The sequence below is a fragment of the Thalassophryne amazonica genome, chromosome 23 (genome assembly GCF_902500255.1).
Source record: "Thalassophryne amazonica chromosome 23, fThaAma1.1, whole genome shotgun sequence".
Lineage (NCBI taxonomy): Eukaryota > Metazoa > Chordata > Actinopteri > Batrachoidiformes > Batrachoididae > Thalassophryne > Thalassophryne amazonica.
In genome coordinates this window covers 6,673,023-6,693,089 of record NC_047125.1, presented here as the reverse complement: position 1 = coordinate 6,693,089, position 20,067 = coordinate 6,673,023, and the positions used below count along the sequence as shown (strand labels likewise).

At 41.1% G+C, this 20,067-nt stretch overlaps 1 protein-coding gene across 1 annotated transcript in view; it reads left to right on the top strand.

The window, feature by feature from the left end:
- Positions 1–16,788, top strand: part of si:ch73-40a2.1 (tyrosine-protein kinase Mer) — a 62,669-nt gene extending 45,881 nt beyond the window's left edge. Inside the window, exons 11-15 of the mRNA XM_034164048.1 lie at positions 6,244–6,365; positions 8,222–8,331; positions 9,491–9,650; positions 9,758–9,894; positions 16,178–16,788. Coding sequence (XP_034019939.1) covers positions 6,244–6,365; positions 8,222–8,331; positions 9,491–9,650; positions 9,758–9,894; positions 16,178–16,490 — 842 coding nt within the window. The 3' untranslated portion in view covers positions 16,491–16,788. The remainder of the gene's footprint in view (positions 1–6,243; positions 6,366–8,221; positions 8,332–9,490; positions 9,651–9,757; positions 9,895–16,177) is intronic.
- Positions 16,789–20,067: the final 3,279 nt, after the last annotated feature.

The window sequence follows — 20,067 nt, the reverse complement described above, 5'->3', positions numbered from 1 at the left end:
GTGTGTGTACACCCAGCAAACAGTCAGCAAACACACTAATCCTCCTGCGGGAAAAATCCAATAACTCCCAGAGTGCAGAGGAAGACTTGAAAACGTGCAGTGTCAATTGTTATACTTAGTAAATAAGGTAAATAAGAAGTGAGGAGTGGAGACGCCAGCTCCTCCAAACTTCCAACAAACCCAGCTACAAGGTGCAAGTATACAAATCACAACTGCAAAGACTTCAGTAACAATGAATGTGCGTATGGCACAAAAGGCTGAGTTGGTTTACCTGTGAGGTAAGCTGATAACTCGGCAGAGTTATGGTGTCTCTCCCAGGCTTTTATGGTGTGGATGATGATGATAATAAACAGCTGACAGCCTAACGGTGCGCACCTGGTGGTGCCAAAAGAGGCCAACAGACCAGTGCGCCTTCTTCAGGGCAAAAAGGTGCCCGCATGGCAAGGCACCATCTGGTGGTGGGCCAGCAGTACCTCCTCTTCAGCGGCCCACACAACAAAAGATCAAGTATCAAGTAGACTTTATTGACCCCCCAGGGGCAATTTGTTGTGCAGCCAGCAGTAGAACACATTCGAACACACATAAACATAACAAGATCTTAAATATGGCATAAAAACTCACCATGAAAACTCACCACACAGTAAACATAACTCAATAATAAGAAAACCTAGTTAAAAACCACTCATGTGATAGTGTTTAAAAATCTAATAACAGTGGGAATAAAAGAGTTCTTGTACCTACTGGTCTTACATCTGTTAGACGTAAATCTACGACCAGATGGAAGGATTGTGAACTCAGGGTACACGGGGTGACTGGAATCATCCAAAATCAACCTCGCCTTCTTAATGAACCTGTTTTTATATATAGATAGCAGGTCGTTTAAAGAAACACCAGCAATCTTGTTGCACTCATTTACAATACGATCCAGACGGTTTTTGTTTTTCAAATTTTAAAAACCCATACCAGCAGATAAAAAAAAAAGTAAGAACAGATACAATAAAACAAGAATAAAACATCTTCATAAAAGTGCTGTCCACATTAAAATGCCTGAGTTTACGGTAACAATGCATGCGTTGGTGAGCTTTCTTACATAACTGGTAAATCTGGTGCTCAAAGGTTAATCCACTGTCAATACAGGTTCCAAGGTGTTTATAGTTCTGTACAACTTCCACAGCCAGTCCATTAATAACTACAGGAGAAATATCATCCTGCTTTTTCCTAAAATCAATTAACATCTCTTTAGTTTTATTCACGTTGATATCTAAAAAGGACGATTTACACCAGCTGATAAAATCTGACACCACAGGGCCATGGTGTTGATCATGACAGAATCATCAGGAAATTTATCAATAAGTCATCCTTGATGTTGACTTTGACACATGTTAGTATATAAAACAAATAAAAGAGGTGAAAGGACACAACCCTGTGGTGAACTAGTGGAAGAAATAAATCAGTTTCAGTTTGTACAGGGGTCAAAAGTTAAAGTTGCTCCAGTTTTGGTCAAAAGTGATGCAAATTATTGGTTGAAATAAAAGGATTAATAAATGGAATAGTTTTGACTGTGTTGAATGCTTTGTCTTCAAATTAAAGGTCAAACAAGGTCAATGCCCATTGGATACAATGATGTATGACATATGTTACCGCGTAACATAACTAAGCATGACACATGGTGCAAACTATCCCTTTTTAGAATGCTATTAACTCAACCAATAATTTGCATCATTTTTTTTTACAAAATTGGAGCAACTTTAACTTTTGACCCCTGTACAAACTGAAACTGACCTTTGTCAACCGTTGGGCAGATAAATATAATGTCTTATCTTATTTGACCAACCGTTGGGCAGATAAGTCATACATTGAACATTACATACACAACCATTGGGCAGATAAATATAATGTCCTACCTTATTTGCCCAACCGTTGGGCAGATATATATAATGTCCTACCTTATTTGCCCAACCGTTGGGCAGATAAATATAATGTCCTACCTTATTTGCCCAACCGTTGGGCAGATAAGTCATACACTGAACATTACATGCACAACCGTTGGGCAGATAAATATAATGTCCTACCTTATTTGCCCAACCGTTGGGCAGATAAGTCATACACTGAACATTACATGCACAACCGTTGGGCAGATATATATAATGTCCCACCTTATTTGCCCAACCGTTGGGCAGATATATATAATGTCCTACCTTATTTGCCCAACCCTTGGGCAGATAAGTCATACATTGAACATTACATGCACAACCGTTGGGCAGATATATATAATGTCCTACCTTATTTGCCCAACCGTTGGGCAGATAAGTCATACATTGAACATTACATGCACAACCGTTGGGCAGATATATATAATGTCCTACCTTATTTGCCCAACCGTTGGGCAGATAAGTCATACATTGAACATTACATGCACAACCGTTGGGCAGATAAATATAATGTCCTACCTTATTTGCCCAACCGTTGGGCAGATATATATAATGTCCTACCTTATTTGCCCAACCGTTGGGCAGATAAGTCATACATTGAACATTACATGCACAACCGTCGGGCAGATAAATATAATGTCTTATCTTATTTGCCGAACCGTTGGGCAGATAAGTCATACATTGAACATTACATGCACAACCGTCGGGCAGATAAATATAATGTCCTACCTTATTTGCCCAACCGTTGGGCAGATAAGTCATACATTGAACATTACATGCACAACCGTCGGGCAGATAAATATAATGTCTTATCTTATTTGCCCAACCGTCGGGCAGATAAATATAATGTCTTATCTTATTTGCCCAACCGTTGGGCAGATAAGTCATACACTGAACATTACATGCACAACCGTTGGGCAGATAAATATAATGTCATATCTTATTCGACCAACCATGATCGTGTATTTGACACGTTTTGTGCATCTAAACTACGTTTTTTACACCACTTTTTAAGGCTCTATTGTGGCGTATGTTTGACACATTTAACGGCATCGTCTTTAATTACTGCGAAAACACTGCAATGGATCAAAACAAACAAACGTCATAAGCATTTTGAATGGAAGCCTGTTAACGACGACGAAACAATGCTGCTTGTTGTCTGTAAGATGGTGTTAGTTTGACACAGTTCCCTGGGTGTGATGAGCCAAACAGAACCGCTTTAGATCACAGCCCCTCCACGGGCTGCGAACCCTCCTGCAGCCGGCGAAAAAATATCCGCCTTTTTTCCCTCCTGCTTTGAAACCGGAAGTGATCTTACAAGTGCGCTCATTGGTCGGTTGTGATTGGGCGTATATGCTCGCGTATTTACTTTATTGAACCAACGGTTGGGCGTATAGCCACTCTCTATACTTTATTGGCCCCTGTAGCTCATTAGAGGTCAGCTCCAGGATGGTTCCATACCTGAAAATAAACATTAGTTAATTTAGAATATGTGTGCCAAATTCCATGATTTTATCACAAAATGAACAATTGTTTTGCTGTGCCGCCCCACTAATAGAGTATCTCAGGAAACCTATTGATTTTTGACCTTGCACCTAATATTTGACATTTGAGGTTGATTAATGACAATGAGCCTGACCTCAATATTATGCAAATATGCAAAAATGAAAGAAAATTTTCAACTTGGCCTATGACCTTGACCCATAGACGTAGGAGGTGGGGGGGCAAACAACCCCCCTAGACTCGGCAAAATGCTCAAATTCGGGCAGATGGGCTGGGAAATTCGGGCATGGGCCATGTTAAGGAAAATATGCTTATGTCTAAAAAAATATTCCAAAAGCCAAGAAAAAAAAAAACTGATGTCGAAATTTTACTCGAAGGTGTGGTGACCATCATCAGTGTAGAAGTAGAACAGATGTCTTCAACTCTATAGAGTCTAGTGCCAGGGTCTAGGGTTGTAAATACCAGCATAAAGCCCACTCCTTCCTGTCCAAAGCCCAAGCAGTGCTGCCTTCTGGTGGATAGTAAGAGACCTAAAGGTCACCTGTGGACCAACCAAAGAGGTTATACAGTGAGGAAAATAAGTATTTGACCACCCTCCGATTTTGCAAGTTCTCCCACTTAGAAATCATGGAGGGGTCTGAAATATTCATCTTAGGTGCATATGAGAGACTTAATCTAAAAAAAAAAAAAAAATCCGGAAATCACAATGTATGATTTTTTTAAAATAATTTATTTGTATGTTACTGCTGCAAATAAGTATTTGAACACCTGTGAAAATCAATGTTAATATTTGGTACAGTAGCCTTTGTTTGCAATTACAGAGATCAAACGTTTCCTGTAGTTTTTCACCAGGTTTACACACACTGCAGCAGGGATTTTGGTCCACTTCTCCATACAGATCTTCTCCAAATCTTTCAGGTTTGGTGTTTCAGCTCCATCCCACCCCCAGAGTATGATGTTTCCACCCCCATGCTTCACGGTTGGGATGGCTTTCTTGGGTTTGTTCTCATTCTCTATACATGGTAAGTGGAGTTGATTCCAAAAAGCTCTATTCTGGTCTCATCTCACCACATGACCTTCTCCCATGCCTCCTCTGGATCATCCAGATGGTCACTGGTGAACTTCAAATGGGCCTGGACATATGCTGGCTTGAGCAGGGGGACCTTGCTGGTCAGATGAGACCAGAATAGAGCTTTTTGGAGTCAACTCCACTTACCATGTTTAGAGGATGAGAACAACCCCAAGAAAACCATCCGAACCGTGAAGCTTGGGGGTGGAAACATCATACTCTGGGGGTGCTCTTCTGCAAAGGGGACAGGACGACTTCACCGTATTGAAGGGAGGGTGGATGGGGTCATGTATTGCGAGATTTTGGCAAACAACCTCCTTCCCTCAGTAAGAGCATTGAAGATGGGTCATGGCTGGGTCTTCCAGCATGACAATGACCCCAAACACACAGCCAGGGCAACTAAGGAGGGGCTCCGTAAGAAGCATTTCAAGCTCCTGGAGTGGCCTGGCCAGTCTCCAGACCTGAACTCAATAGAAAATCTTTGGAGGGAGCTGAAACTCCAAACCTGAAATATTTGGAGAAGATCTGTATGGAGGAGTGGACCAAAATCCCTGCTGCAGTGTGTGTAAACTTGGTCAAGAACTACAAGAAACGTCTGACCTCTGTAATAGCAGACAAATGTTTCTGTACCAGTTGTTAAGCTCTGTTTTTCTATTTTATGCAACAAAATGCAAATTAATTATTTAAAAATCATACAGTGTGATTTGCTGGATTTTTTTTTTAGATTCTGTCTCTCACAGTTGAAGTGTACCTACGATAAAAATTACAGACCTCTCCATTCTTTGTAGGTGGGAAAACCTCAAAACTGACAGGGGGTCAAAGACATATTTTCCCCACTGTTCATTGTGCTCAGCAGAGAGGTCATTTTCATGTTTAAGGAGACTGAAAAGCTACCTCAGGTCTACTATGGGTCAGGATCGTCTCTCATGATTAGGACTTCCTTGTATTGAAAGAAGCCACACCAACAAAGTGGACATCAACAGTATTGTTCATGTGTTTGGTAGAAAGAGGGGAAGGAGGAACAAAATGATTTTTCTGATTGATAACAATTTAACGTTGTCTTACACTATCTTGATACCCCTTGCAGTAGTCACCTGAGGTAGCTTTTGAGTCTTCTCTTATACAGCTATATATGATAATTGTCAGGCATGTTTTCATTTAATATTGTACTTGATTAGGTTTGCCTTTTCTGGATATGTTATTCCCATTATAAACTCTTGACAAATGTTGATACTAAGTTATGAACAATTTTGTAACAAGTACTTTCATGTGTTGGTCTTGAGGGAGGTCTGTTTTATACACACTCACGGCAATTTATGTGTATGCATGTAGACTCTGCATACAGAATAGAATGACTTAAAATGTTGTCAGACTTATTTTTGCAATTAATGTAGACAATCAAACCGCCATTTGGTCACCAATGTAAATATAAATATGGGTATATAAATATATAGTAATTTAAAGAGTCATGGGGTTTCTGAAATTCGCCTATGCCTTGACCATCAATCCCAAACAAATAATGTCACTACCTGGGTGGATGCTGAAAACCAAGCTCACGGGTCAGTTAGTTTGAGGGTTAGAACCTGACTTGACCCAACACCTTGAATTTCAGACATGTAGCTGGGTAGATGCTGAAATTCAAGGTAAATCTGTTAACCCAAATTTTATCAACATAAACGCTGTGAAGGTCCAGAGGATTGGCCTTTGTTAAAGGTGTGTTTGCATGCATGTGTCCTGTAGGGGTCACTCTACAGAAGGAGCAGGACAGTCCTCTACCTGTTCCTTTGGTCATCCTGCCCTTCATGAAGCACGGAGACCTGCGACGCTTCCTCATTGCTACACGTTACGGGGACGTTCCCATGGTGAGATCCAGTCCACAGGATACAAGACAGAAGCACAAAAGCACTTATTCAGGTGTATAATTGGAAATGTAGATTCTCCTAGAGCACATAGTCCAGTCCCAAATACTCACACATCACCCCCAGAGACCAGGGAAGTAAAAACTGCTTTTTGACATTTACTCACACCTCTCTCTGATATTTAGTCCATGGGCGAAGCAGGTTTTCAGTACCACCTAATGGGACTAAACTATACAAAATGTATGGTGGCCATTGCAAGGTGGCAGCTATAGTCAGGCAGGAGCAATGATAAATTACACCTGGATCAACATTTAAAATGTCCCAATCATATTGAAATGTATACCACATTATTTACCTGATCATGAAGATTCCATAAAGGTATAGTTTGGACTATCTATGATGGAATGTTATGGAGTTATGAGGTAAAAACAGCAAAAAAATGGTGGATTATAGGGTATTGTTTAGTCCCCTTAAATATTACCGATTAGGTCAAAATTGGCTTCATGTTCCTGGATTAATTGAGGTGGAGCATAATGGTGAGACTTAGTAGGACTCATAAGTCGTATATAGGCCCCGAGGCATATTGGTGCTGGTGTTTGTACCCAGATTCCGTAGCATGAAGTGGATAAGAGTCTATGATTCTATCTTTATGGGATGCCACAGCCAGGTTCCTTTCCAAGTGTTTCTTCTTCGCATGTGTCTGACTGTATCCTTGGACAAGATACTTCAGAGATACTAAAAACAGATACTGGCTTCAGCTAGCGGGTAACTTTCCATAGACTAGCATTTCATTCAGGGAGGCATAGAGGGAGTCTCATCCATTTTACACTATAGAAACCTGAGATAAGCTACAGCCTACTCAAGAAAGTCATCGAAATTCTGGAAGATCTAGACACTCTGACGTTTCACTGTTCTTTTACACTGAAATCAGGCACATCCATTGATTCCATAAAGATCAGAGCATCATCCACAAAGTCAAAGCCAGTTAACCTTTCCTGTTCAACAGAGACACCCAAATCACTAGATTCCATAGTTGGGCTTTTGGAGCTAAAACCTCATCAAGCCCCGTCCTAGAGGTGCTATGACAGCCAACTTTTCAGATCACAAGTAATCCACCGGTGACATGGTCATCTTTGTCAAGTCCTATGGAAATGTCAGACTTGCCCAAACCTATAATCTACCTCACATTTGATGGTGCCGATGATGAGGAGTCAGATTGCTGGGAGGCCAGGGCTTTGTGGGCATTGCAGATCCTTTACCTTGCCAACTGACCAACCGTGTCCTATGGGTTCCTCTGTGATGGAGCCATGAGGACTTTGAAAGATGATGTGAAGTTCAGAGGCTGTTTGCATGATGCATGGATTTCTCTTAGAGATATTTACTGGAGCAAGTCAGACTTTACGGCAAACAGAATAGAACACTGACTTGCAATTTGTACTCCATATGTTTGGTGATGACTCTGTCGTTTGGTTGTTTTTGAGTTATGAGGTTCTTGCAGCCACTGGACTGTATATGCATATGGGTTTCTTACTTGCAACATTTCTGTCTTTGCATATTTGACGTTACTTTGTTATGCCTTGATATTGATAGTATTGGCAAAGTAGAAGGCCACCCCACTGAGTCTGGTCTGCTTGAGGCTTCTTCCTGTAATAAAAATGCCTACTTTTTTTTTTTCCCTTACTACTGTTGCCAGTGCCCTTGCTCAGGGGGTGGGTAAGGTTAGACCTAACACCTTGGGGTGACTTGTGTTGTTATTTCACATTGTACAAATGAATTGAATTGACTCATCCAGGTCAGATAACAGAAGGAGCTCAGAGTTGTGTCGCGATTCTAAAGTTTTGTTCTTTTCTTCATGCCAGTTTGTGCCACACCAGAGTCTACTGCGTTTCATGATTGACATCTCAACAGGGATGGACTATCTGAGCTCACGGGGTTTTCTGCACAGGGACCTGGCTGCACGTAACTGCATGTGAGTCCATCAGGGGGCGACACAGAGAGAAAAAAAAATGCTGACCTGCATAGGAAGGGGAAGAGGTGGAGGGATTAGGAATCAAGGAACCCTTGTTAATGTATGACTGCATCTCTGTGCTCACTTATTAGTATTCAGCTGTGGCACATGTCTGGACAGGAGGCAACAAAAAGCAGAAACTGAAGAGAAGAAATATGTCAAAATAAGAATAATTAGCATTTACTGTGCAAAAAGGTGCTTCTTTCTAAGCGGGTTTTCTCGTTAAAACTACTAGTGCAGTGCCCGTAGGAAGATTGTATTGTTATAGAAAATGAGGAGCTTAAGTAGATTTTTCATGGCTGGTCGTATGAGGCTGTGTTTGAAGGTGGGATGTACAAAGAGGTGTACTTATATTATTATTTGAATATAGTAGTAATAATAATAATTTTAATTCATAATGCACTTTACATTTGCAATAAATCTCAGAGTGCTACAGCAATTAAAAGGAAAGTGATAAAAACAGTATTTCATATTGTTTTAAAATAATCTGTTTTATTATCAACTATGTGAAAATAAAAAGATTCCTATTAAACAGATTATTGGAAGAGAGTTAGACAAAATTAAACAGAACATTTAGAATATTTGAAACAGCAAATCAGTATCCCACCTTCTGAACACAGTTTATTTAAACTTGAACTCACAGCAAATATAATATTTTATTCAGCTTATGTACTTAATGAAATGTAATACAAATTATATTTTATTCAGCTTGTGTACTGACAAACATTGTACAAATAGTGGGAAATTTGTTGATGTTAGCAAAAAACGGATTTTAGCTAACATCTCCTCAGTGTTGTCAAGTTAAGCTCAGTCACAAGGAACACTAACAGTATGCCTTTCACAGTAAAAGTATTTGTTGGGATGCTGGTGTTAAATGGTTTATTGTGAAATGGTGGGAGCAACATGAACTATCTGATGTTGTTTAACTTTGCTACCAGTAACATCAGTGAGCCTCATCTTGGAAGTATGAATGTTACAATGTTAATCAAAATAAAGGTTTCAAAATAAAGGTTTTAAAAATGAATCCCCCATATTTTCCATAATAAAGGATGCACATCATTGTGCTAAATGTTCATTATTTATTTATTACGTTGATACATTCATCAATATTTTGTTGCAGGTTGGGCGATGACCTAAGAGTGTGTGTGGCTGATTTTGGTCTCTCTAAGAAAATCTACAGCAGCAATTATTATCGTCAGAAAGTAGCTATCCGGGTCCCCGTCAAGTGGATGGCCATAGAGAGCCTGTCCGAGTCGCTCTACACCACCAAAAGTGATGTGGTGAGTCTATAGAGGATCGGTCAGTCATAGTGGGACTTGAGCAGGTTTTGACCCTCAATCAGATTTTAACGACTCTAATTTTGTACGACTTCCCTTTCTCCTCTCAGTGGTCTTTTGGGGTAACCATGTGGGAGATCGTGTCCAGAGGAAGGACTCCGTACCCTGGAGTCCACAACCACGAGCTGCTGGACCTGCTTTTGTCTGGGTACAGACTCAAACTACCTGAGGACTGTGACCTCAAACTGTGAGTTCCTACACTCATTAAATAACAGTTTTTATTTTGGTATTGATAAGTTTTGGGGGCAATACTGTACTAGGTATAGGGGCAATAGGTTGAGAGGTTGCTGAATTAGCTTATAATAATCAAATTCGCCCAGCAACAGGTAGGTGCTTCCATATTACAGTCATTGTGTAGTACATATGAGGGGTGACTGAAAAGTTTGGAGCCTGACCCAGAAAAAGTAGATCATGGTTTTCCACAAGGGTGGATTGTCCATTGGGAGCACTGGGATTTTTCCCGGTGAGCCGATCAATAATGGACCGATGGCTGCCCGTTTTTTTTGTGTGTGTGTGTTTTTTTTTTTTGCTGCACCGTGCCATGGTAACTCTCCCAACACAGGGAAAGAGACATGCACCGGTCCACTGAGCTCAGCTGCAGCCTGCAGACACAGCATAGGCCCAGTGGCTTGTCTGTGAAAAGAATACTTTACCCAATTGTGGCCCTATGCTAGGTTACAGAAGCCTAGGGGTTCCACCCAAGCATGTTCTAGACCTCCCTCGTCCAATCACCTTTAATGATCATAATGAGAAAGGGAGAGAGAAACAATACAGAAGAACATGAAAAAAAGTGAGTCACAAAATGGAGAAAAAATGAAAAGGCGGTGCAGAAAATTTGATGGAAGAGGAAAAAAGCTTCCACAACTGATGCTGCTAAGAGCAGAAAAAAATTGAGAGATGTTTGCTGTGGGGGCCGGTCTGGCAGGGGCGCCTGCTAGTGGTACAAGTTAAACTCAGTCACAAGGAACAGTGACAGCATGCATTTCACAGTAAAAGTATTTGCTGGGATGCTGTGGCATTAAACATTTTATTGTGATTTTATTGTGCAAGCAACAAGAAGTATCTGATGTTGTTTAACTTTGCTACGAGTAAAATCAGCGAGCCACGCCATCTTGGAAGTACAAATGCTACAATGGTAATCAAAATAAAGGTTTGGAAATTCATTCCCATAATTTTCATAATAAAGGATGCGCATCATCATGCTATGCGCGTGCCATATCCGATATATGAGCCACATACTCGCAGTCACACAGACGCTTCTTGCTTAATAGATTCAAGGCAAAATTGATCAAATATTGCTTGTTCCAAAGAACATGGTTCCTGATTTCAGCCATGTTGCAAAATCCTCCTTAAAAAAGCAAATTTTCTTTAAATTTACACTTCCATGTTAACACATAAGTTACTTCTAGCCAGTTGAAAATGTCTCTGCACTGAGTAGTGCGGCAAGAAGGATTTAAGACATTTTAATACAAACTGAGGCCTAATTTTTTTTGTCAACAAATTAATACCTTTTAAGACCAAGAATGTGGAAATCCTGCAGATATATCAATGGATGGTTCTAGGATTTGAATGTTCTGCAAGAATTAAGGAAGTCTATTGGGAATGCCATGATGACTTGACTCCCAGCATAATATATCTGCTTCAAAGTCATTTTTAAATTCTAATTTAATTAATGATAATCTCTCTATAAAGCAGGATGAGCCTGTGTGTTTATGGCTCCCATATCTCTCTGTTTGTCAGATCGGCCTCAGCTTTCGGATATGGCTGGTACATGGCACGATGATGTGCATCCTTTATTTTGAAAATTTTGGGGATTCATTTTCAAAACATTTATTTTGAAGTAATCATCATTATTGGCACAAGCTGGAACGTTCTCACGTGCCAGCTTTGACAAAGACGAGTCACTCTCTTTCTTAAACAGATCACGGGGGACATAAAGAAGAAATAAATTCAAGAAATTAATGAAAACTGTCACCCTGAGAGTGACCGGTATCTTGCCAAAAGATGAACAACAGAGACTACCATGAAGAAGGATTGACATGCAAGGGAACATACTATATTCATGCCAAATTCGGAGGCAAAAAAGCACAAATTGCGAGCAGCAAAGGTTTTTTTTTTTTGGTGATTTTAGTGTTTGACCTTCCTGTGACCTTGACCTGGACATCATGTATATAAGTGATATTTACACAATCAGGGTAATAAACAACATATACAAGAAATATAGTACTACATAATATTATAGGAGTTAGCTTCTAAAACCTAAATATTAATACAGAAGATTGTACAACAACGTATATGAACGTATACCTAGTCTATAGACTAGTAGTAAAATCATTAAAGTAGTAAAAATTAATAGTAGTAAAATTTAATTAAATTAAATATTTATAGCTTAGCTAGTAGGCTAAGCTATAATATGGTTATTTTATTATTGAAACAGAAGCTCTGATGCAATATGTTTTAGGTATCTAGCTAAAGTTCACCCTGCTAGCTTACTGTAGGAAGACAAAATACATATTATATATGCTATCTAACCCCAAACTTAGATACTATATGTTGATATCTATTAAAGAACCCATAAACTGAAGAATAATTAAAAATCTACACCATGTAAAATAAAAATGTAAATCACGAAAATAAGCTAACTATAGCTAGATGAGCTACCATTAAATTAGCTGTTAATAAGTCAACCGTACCTTGCCAGCCAACAAGGTTAAACAAAGCCAGTAACTAGCATATAAAGTACAATAGCTTAATTTAACCCTACAATAATTGTATTAACAAATACATATAGCAACAAATGTAAACAAAAGTGTGTATTGACGTTAGCTTCCCAAACAGAACAGAACTGACTATATTGTTAGCTATGATGCTAACAATATAGCATTATTATTCATGCTATTGCTCCCCTGCAGCGAAACCCCGACAAGAATAAGGAGGGAGAACCCCATTCAACAGCCCAAAGTGAAGTGGCCTAGAGCCAGTGACAAAGAGGCATGGAGAGGGTTCGATCATGATCTGTATGTCAGCCTGAAGTCAGTGCGAGGCAATGTGTCCACCAAGCTGAACCTCTTTGGTAACATCATATATGAAGAGGGTAGGGCAAGGTTTGGGGAAAAAGTGGGGAGGAAGAACACGGCCAGGGGGCCAGGGAGAAGAGAGAAGGAAATATTCAATCTAGTGAAGGAGAGGAGGTCCCTTAGGAAGGCTTGGAGGAAAGCTGGAGAAAATGAGAAAGAGGGACTTAAAGTACTGTGGGTTCAAATTCGAAGGAGGCTTATAACCTTGCGGAGAGCGGAGCGAATTCGAAAGCGGAGAAGAAGGAAGGAGAGTGAGAGGGCAAGGTTCTTCCGGGATCCTTTTAAGTTTGTCAGGAGCCTCCTCGAAGAGAAAAAGAATGGAAGACTGGAGGCTACGGCACAGGAGCTTGAGGAGCACTTGAAAAGTCAGTTGAGCGATCCTGCGAGGAACATTCCGCTAGGGTCACCAGGATATGTGCCCCGTCCTGCCGAGCCCGAAGTTGAGTTCGATATAACACCACCAAGGTAGGTCGAGATCAGGCAGGTGGTGGACAAGGCGAGATCTGCGTCAGCCCCAGGCCTGAATGGCGTGCCCTATAGGGTGTATAAAAGCTGCCCGACAGTGCTGAAGTTTCTTTGGAGGTTGATGAGAGTCGCCTAGAAGACCAAAGTTATTCCAACTGAGTGGGCTAGGGCAATAACTATTTTTATCCCAAAAGAACAGGACTCTCGTAGCATCAATCAGTTTAGAGGAATTGCCCTATTGAATGTGGAAGGGAAGATTTTCTTTTCAGTGGTCGCAAAGAGAGTGACCAGTTATCTCCTAGAAAATAACTACATTGACACCAGTTGTCAAAAGGCAGGCATTCCTGGTTTTCCAGGTTGTGTGGAGCATTCAGCTATGATTTGGAACCAGATTCAGTCAGCCAAGCGGGAGAAGCACGATCTGCACATTGTCTGGCTGGATCTGGAAAATGCTTATGGTTCGGTCCCTCATCAGCTCATTGGTTTTGCCTTGGAATTTTTTCATATTCCATCTTGTATTCAGAAGCTGGTATCCAATTACTTTAACTCTTTGCAAGTTTGTTATGCCACACAGGGTATTACCACCAATTGGCAACAGCTTGAGAAGGGCATCGCAATGGGATGCTCAATTTCCCTCATCATTTTCACCGCAGCTTTTGAGGTGATTCTGATTGGCAGTAGGCAGATGGGGCGAGGGTTAAAAACGGGGTCAGGACAACGACTACCAGCTCTGCGAAGTTACATGGATGATGTAACTAGCCTACTGCAAACAGCGTCATGTACTGTTAGGTTTTTAAGGAGGTTTGAAGAACTCCTCAGATGGGTGAGAATGAGGATCAAGCCAGCGAAGTCCCGCAGTTTGTCGATCTGGAAGGGAGTTAGGAACGATCATATCTCCTTTACAGTGGATGGAGGAAAGATCCCGTTGTTGGTTGACCAACCAGTCCGCAGTCTGGGAAGGCTGTATACGGCGGAGTTGTCTGACACTCACATGCCTGCCGTCATTTTGCAGCAGGTTACGGATGGGCTGGAGAGGATTGATAAGTGCCACCTCCCAGGGAAGCTGAAAGTCTGGTGTTATCAGTTCACCCTCTTCCAGCGGTTGATGTGGCCTCTGAAGCTGTGTGAGATCACTTCATCCGTAGTAATGAAGATGGATGCAAAAGCCAATAGCTTTATACGCAAGTGGCTTGGGCTACCTCGAAGCCTCTCTGATGTTGCCCTGTTTGGGAAGACGGTGTTGCAGTTGCCACTGAAGTCTATTAATCTAGGCTACAGGCAAGAGAAGGCCAGGCTTGTTCTGGAGTTGAGAGAGTCAGCTGATCCACTCGTAAAAAAACAGCAAGGTGCCAGTGCGAACAGGACGCAAGTGGAAGGCTGAGGAGGCTGTTAACCAGGCTATCAGCAGGCTTGAGCATAAAGAAGTGGTGGGTAGGATACAGTCAGGGAGAGCAGGCTTGGGGTGGGGAATAGCCCCCAAGGTTTGTCCAAGGCTACAAGAAAGGAGAAGAAAGGGTTGGTGATTGAGGAGGTGGTCAGGCATGAGGAGGAGAAATATAACATCAAGGCCCTCAGCCAGTCGCGGCAAGGGCAATGGACAACGTGGGAAGGAGTTGTCAGTAGGACCATCAAGTGGTCCGATGTGTGGAAGATGCCCCAAGCAAGGCTTAGCTTCCTCATTCGGGCCACGTATGATACCCTCCCCAGCCCAAGCAATGTGAGTCTGTGGTATGGCTTGGAGGAAAGCTGTCAGCTCTGTAATGTCCCAAACCCAAGCCTCCAACATATCCTGTCTAGTTGCAAGACAGCTCTGGCGCAGGGTAGGTATAGGTGGCGGCACGATCTGGTTCTGCGGAAGCTGGCAGAAGTCCTTGAAGTGCAGAGAACGGAGGTAATTAAAGAGCTTCCTCCTAAGTCTTGGACTTTTATCAACTTTGTTAGACAAGGGGCTGGAGTCCAACCTGTTGCTCAGAGGACAAGGTCACTGCTAACACCTGGATGTAGCTGGAACTTGAGGGTGGATCTCGATAGGCAGCTCAAGTTCCCCAGAGAGATTGTTACCACCTCTTTGAGGCCAGATGTTGTGCTGTGGTCCGCTGATGTTAAGTCTGTGATTTTGGTGGAGCTAACAGTCCCTTGGGAGGGAGGAATGGAGGCTGCCTGTGAAAGGAAGAGAGATAAATACACCGACTTGGTAGCGGAGTGTCGGGAAGCGGGATGGTCCACAGTTATCTATCCCGTGGAGGGTGGTTGTAGGGGGTTCATCGGAACATCCATTCAGCGCCTCTTTAGGAAGATCGGAGTGTCTGGAATAAGGGTGAAGAGGGCATGTAGGGAGCTGGCAGAGGAGGCGGAAAGAGCCAGCTTCTGGCTGTGGTTGCATAGGAAGGATAGGTCGTGGGGGAAAGAGGGGTTCTAGGGGTGGCTGCAGGGGGTGGCAGGGAGACATCCCTGCCGTTGCTCCACCACTGTGAGATGTTCCAGGATTAATGGAGTGAAACGTCAATGAAGGGTGGCTCCCGGTTGATGACCCTGCAGTTACCCCACCGGCACTGGTGGAGGTGCGTCAGGCGGAAACGCCAGGCAGGTAGAAATTACCTGTGTTTCCAACTATTTGAAAATCGTATGTATGTTTGTATAACACATAGTACTATAAACAGGGGTGCACATAACTGGTACTCATGGTGCATGTGCGTACTAAAAGTAAATGATGCGTAGCAGAAAACACAAGAGGAAAGCAACGACAGATTGTAGGAAAAGTGTTTCCCTCTGCTGTGCATCAGTGATGTTTAACACACACAAGCACCATGAGTACCAGTTATGTGCACACCTGACTATAAATTCCTGTATCGTATGTATATGTAAATGTAGTTCTCCCTCCCCACATCTCACTCCTGTCTCCCTTCCCTACCCCAAACCCAAACACAGCTATGAAGTCATGCACACCTGCTGGGATCAGGACCCAAACCAGAGGCCTGGTTTCAGGGAACTGGGCGAGATGTTGAAAGCTCTTCTGTCAGAGCTGCCGGTGCTGGATGCCAGCCAGGAAGCCTGCTACATCAACCAGGGCCTGGAGGCCGCCGCTGCCTCTGAGGAGCCACACACAGACTCAGACGAGGGACGATGCGCGAATGTCTACCTGCCTGCTCCTGTGGGTGCAGCTGTAACCACCAGGGTGACAGAAGAAGAATACCTTCACTTTATTCATGACTCGGCAATAAAGGGGGAAGATGTTTCTTAAAATTCATTATAACAGTTACAAAGCAGGTACTTTCCAGTCACTACATCTGTGAAAGAACAACAGAAGGAAGGGCATTGTTTGGGTACCAGCTCCCACAATACCCTCGTTGACTAAGACCATTTAACATGTTTTGACTCAAGACCTGTACCCACTCCACAGTCAAGTCCCCAAAGAGGTTTTCCTTCTCTCCTCTGAAACTATAACAGTTTTGATTTCCTTTGAATGACTGAGGCTATGGGTTTCAGATGGTTGGTTCATATATCTCAGCCACTGTTGGTGTATCTAGTCTAAAAAAAAAGACTTTCTTTCTGTTGTTGTGTTCGCCGATATTTTAGAAAAATTCAAATCAGTAACAGTGATCTATTATATGAATGTTTAAAATTCCAGCAGGGTTTCACTCACAGGTGGGATCTCTCAGGGATTGGTTCCAGGCACCTTAATATTCTTTACTTATGCAGTATTTCTGTTGGACAATACCAAACACAAACAAGAGCAACCCGTGTAAGACTTCACAAGCAATTTTACAGAACTGCCTATCTTTACTGTATGCTGTCACTGTGCATGTTAAAGGATGCCAACGTGGCTCAAAACTAGTCCTCTCCTGTATCTATCAGAACACAAAATTTCAAAATTGAAGATGCAGGACTGTATCCTGTTATAGAAATTCTGCAAACCTACTCACTAGCTCAGTGGTTGACAGACTCCATTAATACTTTGCTTGACCTGCTCATGCAATAGACAATATTCCATTGCTATGCAGATGACACCCAACTATACATTCCCCTAAATCCAGGCACTGGTGACTTGTCCTTTATGTTTTACCTGCCTGATATGTGCTGGATGTTCAAAACGTAGTTGTAACAATACCAACACTACGTCATCATTTCCTGTCTGGCCTGGAATGACTACCAGAAAATGTACAACCAAAGGTCCACATGTTGTTTCCCAATCATTTCTTATGTTTTATGTCCAATTAAGTCACAAAACTATTATGGACAATGGCAGATCTTCAAAATGAAGTCAGTTCTCTCATTTCCAGATATAGAGAAGTTTATCTAAGCCTGTACTTAATCCAGACTTGCACTTTACTCTAGTATAAATAGAAGATGTTTCCACCACATTCAGATGTTTCAGGACTTTTTTGGCTTTTCCCAAATTTTGAATGGGTGGCATGTGTGTGAAAATCATAGCACAAGAGTTATGATGCGATTTGGACCGTAGTTGGTGGAATGTTTGAGGGTCATCTAAAGACAAAATCATTTGTTTTAGAGAAAAATCAATTAAATCAAGGTCAAGACATTTGGCACAATGCTTCTTTAGATTGGCTGTCTAAGATACACCTATGGTTACTATGAAACAGTGATACGAAGTCATATATCAATTTTTTTATTGGTCACATGAGCTTTGGCCCTGACTGACCTTGAAAGGTCAAATTCATAAATGCCTATGGCACATAGTTACAGTTCACCTACAAATTAAATCTAATCATCTACTAATATAAACAGGTTGGTCGTGTTGTGTCCCACAGCAGTCTGTGCTCAAGATTCTTGAAATGGAGCAATATTTCCACCTGGTGGACATTTACTATTATTGCAGGTACAATAGAATTTTTGCCAAGAGCTCCAGTTATTATTAATAAGGTGTTGTGAAATAGGTATGATTAATGCACACAGAACTATATGTTATAGTATTATGCTGAATCCCAAAGATGTACTTTGCGTGATTATTTGAGTACCTTTACTGATTACCCTATGCACCGGAAAGGAAGAGAAGTAAGGTATTGTAATTAGAGGTGGGCGGATCGATCCTAATATCGATAATATCGATACCAACGCTGGTTTTGATATTGAACGATCCTCGTGTAAAAAGATCGATACTCAAGCTTTTTTCTCTCCCGCACACACTGACTGCTGCGCACGCAGATTCATCAAAGTCTACTCTCTGTCTGTAAGAGCAGCGCTGCGCTGTGTCACACAACATGGAGCAGCGCACCTTCCCCCCTCTGGTCTTTTGCTGTTGCGGCGTCACGTGGCTCAGCGGCGCCAGCCAACAGCCATGCAGGTAGGCTCAGCCTGGCCCGCCCACTCAGCGCTCTCCTTGAGTCAGCCCTCTCCGTCAGGAGATTTTAAGTTGTGTTGAGTGATTTTTTTTTTTTTTTTTTTAGAAAATGTTGATTGTGATAATAAAGTATTTTGTTGCCACATATAATGTTTGGTGAAATTCTATGGATCTATGAAGCTTAAATATGAAAAAGTATCGGTATCGGTATCGAGGTCGGCGATACTGGGCCTGTATTTACTTGGTATCGGATCAATACCAAAATTCCTGGTATCGCCCACCTCTAATTGTAATCAGTGTGTGTCTGAAGACGATAACAAAAAGTGGCTGGATGGTTTTCACAAAACGTCAGATTAATACTTGGGTAGATATCTTCAGATGATGAACTTTTGGAGAAGATCAGACAAATGTCAATGTCTACAAAAACTTGGTACGGAAAACATTTTGTCTGCTATATCTCCACAGCCAATAGGGCTAGAGAGATGGTGTAAAGTTTAGATTAATCAGCAAAGTATTTGTGATTGATTGGTAACATATGAGATATGGATATATCCCAGCATGCAGAGCATGCAGGGTTTGGATTAGCCCTCTGATTCCTTTCATTTGATTAACTGTCATAAACTGCTGATTATATTGATTTGGTTTTTTAAATCTCTGAAGCAAGTTTTATTTCATATTTTATTTCCATATTTATTTTGTTACTTAATTACGCTATTAAACATTCTGGTTTTGTTTTTAAGCACATTTTGACTTTGTTTTAAAGGTTAAAAAATAAAGTTATTTAAGTTAATTATTATTATTGCAAGAACCAAAAAGTGCAGGGATAATTATGACCTTTCCCCCTGTGAGGGATGATGTCACAAGGTATATTAAAGATGTCAAAGTGCAATCCACCTTGTGTTGTTACAAACAGTAAAGACAGATAAAAGGAAGAATTTATAGGGGATCACTGATGTAATAAAGGCTTAACTGATCAAGAAAACCTCTCCACAACTCTTATTAATATTTCTCTACTTCTTTTTGAGATATATTAATTGCAGGCAAGCAAACAAGCTTGCAACACCCCTGCCATCATATTTTGTTGGAGGACATTACAGAAATATTAAATTTGTATACACCACTTTTCCTGGAATAACATTTTATGTCAAAACATAAATAGATGAATAACTAAAAATAAAAATGCATGCTCTTTTTTAACATAATTTATCGAATTACTTATTGTATTAATAATTCATAATCAATCAATCAATCAATCAGCATTTATTTATAAAGCGCTTTACAGGACCGACTGGTGTCCAAAGTGATTAACATTAAAAACGCAAATTCACAAAAATAAAACATATAGAATAAAATTTTAAAACAGCACATAAAAAACATGTCACCTCCCCACTAAGTGTTAAAAGCCAGTTTAAATAAATAAATCTTTAACTTAGATTTAAAAAGTGCTAGGTCAGGAAGAGTACGCAACTCAAGAGGTAGATCGTAATAATTATTATTATTAATATAATATATTAATAAT